This window comes from Rattus rattus, chromosome 14 (genome assembly GCF_011064425.1).
Source record: "Rattus rattus isolate New Zealand chromosome 14, Rrattus_CSIRO_v1, whole genome shotgun sequence".
Classification (NCBI taxonomy): Eukaryota; Metazoa; Chordata; class Mammalia; order Rodentia; family Muridae; genus Rattus; species Rattus rattus.
Window position 1 is genome coordinate 77075800 of NC_046167.1, and position 7772 is coordinate 77083571.

At 39.4% G+C, this 7772-nt stretch overlaps 1 protein-coding gene across 2 annotated transcripts; it reads left to right on the forward strand.

Annotated features, from left to right (window-relative positions):
• The first annotated feature begins 842 nt into the window (after positions 1–842).
• LOC116883472 (cathepsin R-like) lies at positions 843–7488 on the forward strand. Of its 2 annotated transcripts, XM_032884624.1 has the most exons (8): positions 843–908; positions 1999–2134; positions 2404–2526; positions 2621–2770; positions 3595–3819; positions 5016–5178; positions 6351–6468; positions 7274–7488. In XM_032884624.1, the coding sequence occupies exons 2-8, from the start codon at positions 2009–2011 to the stop codon at positions 7371–7373; spliced, it is 1005 nt and encodes a 334-aa protein (XP_032740515.1). In that variant the 5' UTR covers positions 843–908; positions 1999–2008; the 3' UTR covers positions 7374–7488. The 2 variants fall into 2 exon arrangements, with proteins under 2 accessions (XP_032740515.1, XP_032740517.1); XM_032884626.1 differs by lacking the exon at positions 843–908 and having other exon boundaries at positions 2009–2134; positions 2407–2526.
• Positions 7489–7772: the final 284 nt, after the last annotated feature.

A 7772-nucleotide genomic window follows, 5' to 3' on the forward strand; every position in this document is an offset into this window, starting at 1 on the left:
AGAGAAAAAAGAAAGGGTGGGTCCTAAGGAAGAGGGATAGACTAGAAGATTTTTATTTAGAACTGCCTTGAAGAGCAAATTCATCTGCATATCTCTTGCCCTGGTTGCAAAACTATGTGGATGCCCCCAAGTACACTAGGGTATGTCATGAAAATATTAAATATAAGAACTTCCAGTTGTGTGTACCATAAAGAAGAATGATACATAAGATGGATTTTGTAGATGGCTGTTCAGTATAACCTTCAAAAGAGAAAAGTCAGAGAGTTTCAAGAGACATCCCTCTCTTAGAAAACCATTTATTTCCCCGCTTAGTCTTAAAATTTGAATACTATTTTCAAATTCGGGCATCATCGTCTCCTAGAGATTTCAACAAAATCCAGGTGTGTTGCACCCAGACACAGATCAAAACATCTCAAGGTTTGTGTTCTCACAGGATCATATCATAGCTATGAGTTAAACACAAAATAGAATGTACTAAGCCCATGCAAGGGTCAGTAATCAAAACCTCCCATTCTAAAGTATGAGAGTACAATGCAGCACAGCTTTTCTGAGGAACACCACAACCAGCAAAATGTCAGCTATAATGTGATCTAGGGGCTACAAGATTGCGATCTAACTTCCTCTGGCAAGGTTCACAAATTTAGCTCCCTACTGTACACAGAGGTTGCACACTCCCACCGCAGAAGGATAGGCTAAGATTATATCTTTCAAAAAGCCTTAATTCCCATAGCCTGGAGGCCTAATCCAGTCACCAACAGAGCCAATCAGAAGAAGATGAGGATTGAGATATGGGACCAACTTGGGATTTAAAGCCTGAGCGAGGGGTTACCAAGACAGATCCTGGAACCTCAGCAATTTCTGAAGAGTTGACTCTTTGCAACACACTGAGGCAACAGCCATCACCAAAGGTAAGGCCCTGCCAATACAGAGTCAGAATGGGATATGACCTTTGAAGGGAACCTTGAGAGACTTCATGGAGGATCCCACAGATACCCAAGAAGGAGAATATATTCTAAGGCTCATTCATACTGTTGTGTGTGGGTGGGACGAGGTCGGGGGCTAAGAAGGCAAAGAGGAAACTAGGCTCTACCTGTGTCCAGGTTTGTGTAAGTTCCCATTAAGTGCAAGTGTGGGTCTGTCCACAAAATGTTACATCTGGTTTCTTGAACACCAGTAACCTTCATTGTCATCACCTGGGCAATAGATATTTTTCTTTTGCTCATAATCCTTGTGTGCATGGGTTTAAATTGACATGGGCACATGTAGTAAAAGGTGGCACGTCCCTACCAGGTGCTATGAAGACTTTGCTGTAGCAACCAGAGCATCATGAATATGAAATCCCATTAAATGCTTTGTATTGTACTCCAGCTTGACTCCTATCTGGCTTTGTATGGTTTTCCCATGAATGCTTTTCTAATTAATGTAATGACTGCGGAGTTTGCCTTATGATCTCAACAGTGAGGCAGAAGAGTACCTGGTCCTTTCCACACTCTTTATATAAGATAATTCACAATGTTTCTGTTCAAGAAGGGAGGGTTAGAGAAAAGCCAACCACCTGCTGTATATTAGAAAGGAATGTGATGGCAAATTGCCTGAACCTTGAGCTCATCTTGAATTTAGGAGCTGATACCACATAACAGATGTTGTAAATGGCAAATGTAGTGAGTTCGTAATACCCTAAATTCATGGTTGCTTTTAATTCCTGTTCTCTCTGTGTATGGAGATCTTTCTAAAATAATATTGTCCACTACACCTTACGTCTCCATTGCTAGAATTCTACACATGTACGCTTCATTTATTTGCATTAGATCTAATAAAACTCAATGGCTGATAGATTTCAAATGTATCTTCAGCCCTTTTCTACAATCCGTGGAAAGGTGTTTGAAAGAATTATTCAAAGAATTTTACTGATCATAGATAATTTAATTTCTGAAGAAGCAGTAAGAAGACACTGCAAATGTTTATATATTCATGTCTTAATTTATTTTTCCTCTCCAGGTCTTGAAGAATGAGTTCTACTTTCTTTTTGGCCATCCTGTGTTTAGGAGTGGGCTCAGGTGCCCTAGCATTTGATCCCAGTTTGGATGCTGAATGGCATGATTGGAAGACAGAACATGAAAAATCATACACTATGGTTAGTAAAGCAAAAACTGTCCAGTAAAACCCATGAATAAATTAGCATTGGTCTTGAATTGTCAAGGTGAATTACAACACCCCTCACTCATATATTATCTAATTGCAGTAATTGGGAGCAAATGGTGTCTAGATTCCCCTTTCCTCAGTATGCAGAGAATGGTTACAGTTTGCCGAAATCCCTCCCCTTATTCTCTATTCAACTGCAATTGCAAGTCTACCTGCAGGAATTAATAAGAAATAAACATTAAACTTTATCTTCATTTCTAGGAGGAAGAAGGACATAGGAGAGCAATATGGGAAGAAAACATGAAAATGATCAAACTGCACAACAGGGAGAATAGCCTGGGGAAGAATGGCTTCATCATGGAAATGAATGAATTTGGCGACCTGGTGAGTGTGGCATGGACTTCTTCATGCTGTGTTCTTCTTGAGTGGTTTACATGGAATCTCTTGTTTTATAATTCTTTGTGGATTTTCCTTAAAGACTGCTGAAGAATTCCGAAAAATGATGGTCAATATTCCAATCCGGAGTCACAGGAAGGGAAAAATCATCAGGAAGCGTGATGTTGGTAATGTTCTACCGAAATTTGTGGACTGGAGAAAAGAAGGCTATGTGACTCGAGTACGGAATCAGGTATGACAGTGTCAGAGGTCCATGTTCTTGAATCATGATGAAGTAGAAAAAGACTTGGGCATTCTGTGTGAACAATGAATGTGGAGAGTATGCAGTTTGTTTTTTTTTTAATTAATTAATTTACATCTCAAATGCTGCCCCTATCCCAGTTCCCCTTCAGAGAAAACCTTCTCCTATACCCCCTCCTTTAACTTCTGAGAGAGTGGGGCCCTCTGAGTGTTCCTCTAGCCCTGCACATGAAGTCTCTGCAGGATTAGGTCCATCTTCTCCCACTAAGGCTGCACAAGACAATCCTCTGCTACATATGTGCGGGTGGCTTCAGGCCAGTGTCTGTATGCTCTTTGGTTTGTGGCTCATTCTCTGAGAGCTCCAAGGGGTCCATGTTAGTGGACACAGTTGGTCTTAATGTGTGGTTCCTATCCCCTTCAGGGCCTTCAAACCTTCTCCCGACTCTTCCGTAAGTGTCCCCACCCTCTTTTCAGTGTTTGGGTGTGGGTATCTTCATCTCTTTCAGTTAGCTGTTGGGCAGAGCCTCTTGGAGGACAGTTATGTTAGATTTCAATCTGTAAGCATAGCAGAGTATAATTAATAGAATCAGGAATTGGTGCTTGCCCATGGTATGGGTCTAAAGTTGGCAGGTTATTGATTGACTGTTCCATCAGACTCTTTTCCATCTTCGTCTCTGTATTTTTTTTTTTGATAGAAAAAATATTGAGTCAAAAGTTTTGTGGGTAATATATAATGTTCATACATTGTTTTATTGCCTTTGTTGTCGGTGTAGTTAGTATTTCTTTGTGGATGACCATATTTTGTTTTCTACTTAGAAATTCTGTAATTCTTGTTGGGCTTTTGCTGTGACTGGTGCCATAGAAGGACAGATGTTCAACAAAACTGGCCAACTCACCCCTCTGAGTGTGCAGAACCTCGTGGACTGTACTAAATCTCAAGGAAATGAAGGCTGTCAATGGGGTGATCCATACATTGCCTATGAGTATGTTTTGAACAATGGTGGTCTGGAGGCTGAGGCAACCTATCCATATAAAGGAAAAGTAAGTTGTCATTGCAACTCATGTTGGAGTGTTGGGCAGTTGTAGGGATATTTATCTACCTTCAGAGTTCAGATTATGTAGTAGAATATCTCTGTACACCATCAATGCTGTCATTAACGTATCATCTTTTGCACAGCTTTCAGGTGTGATGATTTTCATGTAGTTGTCTTTGGTTCTGTGAATAGGAAGAATTTACAAATTTTTGTACATATAATACAAATTTCTCCATCATTAGCATTTCTTATGTGCTCTTGTCAACATATAGCTGTCTCTTGAGAGGTTCTGCCAGAGCCTGACAAATACAGAGGCAGATGTTTGCAGCCAACCACTGGACTAAAAATAGGGTCTCCAATGGAGGCGTTAGAGAAAGGACTGAAGGAGCTGAAGGAGTTTTCAATCCTAAAAGCAGAACAACAATATCAACCAGACCCTTCAGAGTTCCCAGGAACTAAACTATCAACCAAAGAGTACACATGGAGGGACGCATGTCTCCAGCTGCATATATAGACAAAGATGGCCTTGTCAGTCACAAGTGGAAGGAGAGGCCCTTAGTCCTGTGAAGGCTTGATGCCCCAGTGTAGGGGAATGCTCAAGGCGGGAGCAGGATGGAGTAGATAGGTAGGTGGAGGAGCACACTCATAAAAGCAGGGGGAAGGGGAATGGGATAGCGATTTTCCAGAGGTGAAACCAGGAAAGGGGATAATATTTGAAATGTAAATTTAAAAAATATTCAGTAAACAAAAATAATTTATGGAGCCTGGAGAGATGGCTCAGAAATTACTGAACATTGGTTCCTCTTCCAGAGGACCCAGGTTTAACTCTCAGCACCCACATGGCATCTCACAGACGTCTATAATTCCATTTCAAGGGCATCCAATACATGTGCATAGATATACTGCAGCCAACACACAAACCAGTGCTCATAAAATAAAAATAAGTAAATTATTTTTTAAAAAATCCTAAAATAGAAATCCCTGCGGATAGCAAGATGAATTTGTTATCATTGAAGGCATGAGAATTAACTTTCTCTTCCAGATCTTCTAGAGTACTTTCACTTTCTGGAATGACTAATAACAGCTGAGAATGGAGAATGCTCTGCTACATTGCAAGTAATTGCAGAGTGCTCTGCTTGTGACTTTTGCTTTGCTCCGGCTGGTGGAAGTAATTGACTCTCTTACCCCTTTTGTCTTTTAAAGGAAGGAGTGTGCATGTACAATCCAAAGCATTCTAAGGCGGAAATCACAGGATTTGTATCCCTCCCAGAAAGTGAGGATATTCTAATGGAAGCTGTAGCAACCATTGGGCCCATCTCTGTTGCAGTTGATGCTTCATTTAACAGCTTCGGTTTCTACAAAAAAGGTTAGCATATGTGAAGAAATAAAAGAAAAATTCTCATATCATCCCTATACCACTACAGAGTCTTGGGTTACTTCTCTCTGTAAATTTGACGTGAATTTCTAGATTATCCTCCTGCCCATTCAATTATCCTGAGGACTATTTTTCATCTGATCACTCAAATGCAAGTTAATGTGTCATAATTCATAAAGGTTATTGGCTAGCTAAGTTCTCAACTCTCCTCCATTTGCTGACTGCTTTAAGTAATTATAGGGAATTGTAACAGGAAATATTAGAAAAGGAACACCATCTCATGCTAGCACTGACACCACTGGGCCACACGGCATCAGTGGAGTATTCTCATCTTGGCAGACTGTCTGGCACAGATCTCTCAAAATGTCTCTACCTAACTTGCTAAGCTCCCTTGGCAGATCTCTGTCATGCCAGCCCCATGCAGCCATCTGCCCCTTGTGGTTATAGTCACAATTCCCAGTAACCCAGCAAAATCAAAACTCTAGAGACTTGTAATTTATCAATCATATTTATGTCAGTAAATTTCCACCCCACAAATGTCCATACAATAAATTCATAGCCAATTGATATTGAAATAGATAAGACAAAATGTCCTGTAATTATCCATCAGTTATAAGACATTTATAGATACATGAGACTATTTAAAGCCACATTGATCTGGGTCATCCTTCTCTTCCTCTATCTTCCTCCTCCCTTTTTTTCCTGTACTCTCTTTTCTTCTCCTCTCTTCCCCCACTCTGACCTGGAAGTTCTGCCTACTACTTGCCAAGTGATTAGTCCCCTGAAATCTTCGATCATTAGGGGAAGGTACTTGCCACATGAAATGATTATCCAAAATCAATCGAATTTTAACATAGCATTATAAATTAAGTAACTTATGTCCTGTGAGTTTAAGATGTTATAAAAATATAGTAGCAAAAACAAAAGGTTCCAAGGACTCATCTCATGTTCACATAGACAAGTGTTTATTAACAAATCTGATCTTCAGTTTTCTGTGAGACTCTATACATGTTAGTAATCCTGGTAACAATTTATCCAAATATTAACTCTAGTGATACTTACATTATTTCAGGAACTTTTGAAAATGCTTACCTATGGTTTCTGGCAGTGGTCACTGTCATGTGTCATGGGTGCCTCACACAAGCTTCCATTTTATCTCTCAGGTCTTTATGATGAGCCGAATTGCAGCAACAATACTGTGAATCATGCAGTTCTGGTGGTTGGCTATGGATTTGAGGGAAATGAAACAGATGGCAATAGCTACTGGCTGATCAAGAACAGGTATAAACTGACAGAAATTCTGTATTTAAAATCTCAGGGGCCAGAGAGGTGGATCAGTGGTTGATACTATTGACTGCCTTTCCAGGGAACTCATGACAGAATTGCCTGTTCCAATCAGTAATTGGATACATAGACTAGAAACACTTTTTTCCCACTTATGTTGAAAAAAATGTGCTCTTGTTTTTCTATGTACATGTGGAGTGGTATGTATATATATGAATACTTATATATCTTCATGTCTGTGAACGTGTGTGTGTGTGTGTGTGTGTGTGTGTGTGAACATGTGTAAGTGTATAGATGTGTGATATTGTTTTCTCAAACATTATCCAACTTCTATATTGAAGCAGTGTTTCCTCCTTATGTAGAAGGCCACAGTCTAATTTGTCGAGCCTGGTTATGCCAAGTATGCTCTGTGCCCATGTCTCAATGAATTGTTTTATAGGGGCACTATAATGTCACTCTTGCTTTTAAATGGCTCGTGAATTTGATCTCAATTCCTTACCCACGGACCTTTCTTAAACAACTTTCTTAAAATATATTATCATTGCATTCTCATTCACCCATGTCAGTATCATGTTTGTGCTGTTGCTTTTCTAAAATCTTAGTCATGTGTTAGTTCGGAATCACCTCTGGGTAAAAAAATAATCCTTTTTTAATGCTGTGGCATCCAGAACCTTCTATAATAGCCCCTTTAGTACCCTCTTCCTTTTCTGATACTTCTGTGAAGTTGTCATTTTGTCAGGTCTTGTTATAAACTCTTCATGCTGCTATACTTCTATTAAATTGAAATCATAATTCCTTACAGCTGGGGTAGAAAATGGGGCCTTCGAGGCTACATGAAGATTCCCAAAGACCAGAACAACTTTTGTGGAATTGCTTCATATGCCCATTATCCCACTGTATGAGGAGTCTGATGTGCACGGGGAAGAATTTGGCAGAAGATAGCATTTTCACAGTAATGTTATTCACTTCAATGTCCAGCCTTCTCTTGCTGTATTAAAGAGTTGAATCCTAGAAGAACCCTCTGGTGTCATTTGAATTATTGGAGCTTTCAATTTAAGACATTATGAATCATAAATGTTGCACTCACTATTGAATATTCATGATTTCTATGATAGTACTATTTTCACCATTAATCTTTGTGCAAACAAAAGACTTTAAAAGTAAAATTCTAGTATAATTTGTAGTTTCTTTTTCTGTAGTGACCTTTTGTGGTCAAACATAAAATTTATCTTAAATTCAGGAGTGAATATGTTGCTGGTGTTCAGGAGAAAGTGCAGGTTACTCCTTAATAATGCATGGCA

Bases quoted from the DNA above. Each gene is read 5' to 3' on its own strand.
- LOC116883472 (XM_032884624.1), top strand. From the start codon at position 2,009: ATGAGTTCTACTTTCTTTTTGGCCATCCTGTGTTTAGGAGTGGGCTCA. The intron at 2,527-2,620 runs GTGAGTGTGGCA...TTTTCCTTAAAG, and splicing joins TGAATGAATTTGGCGACCTG to ACTGCTGAAGAATTCCGAAA. The intron at 2,771-3,594 runs GTATGACAGTGT...TTTTCTACTTAG, and splicing joins TGACTCGAGTACGGAATCAG to AAATTCTGTAATTCTTGTTG.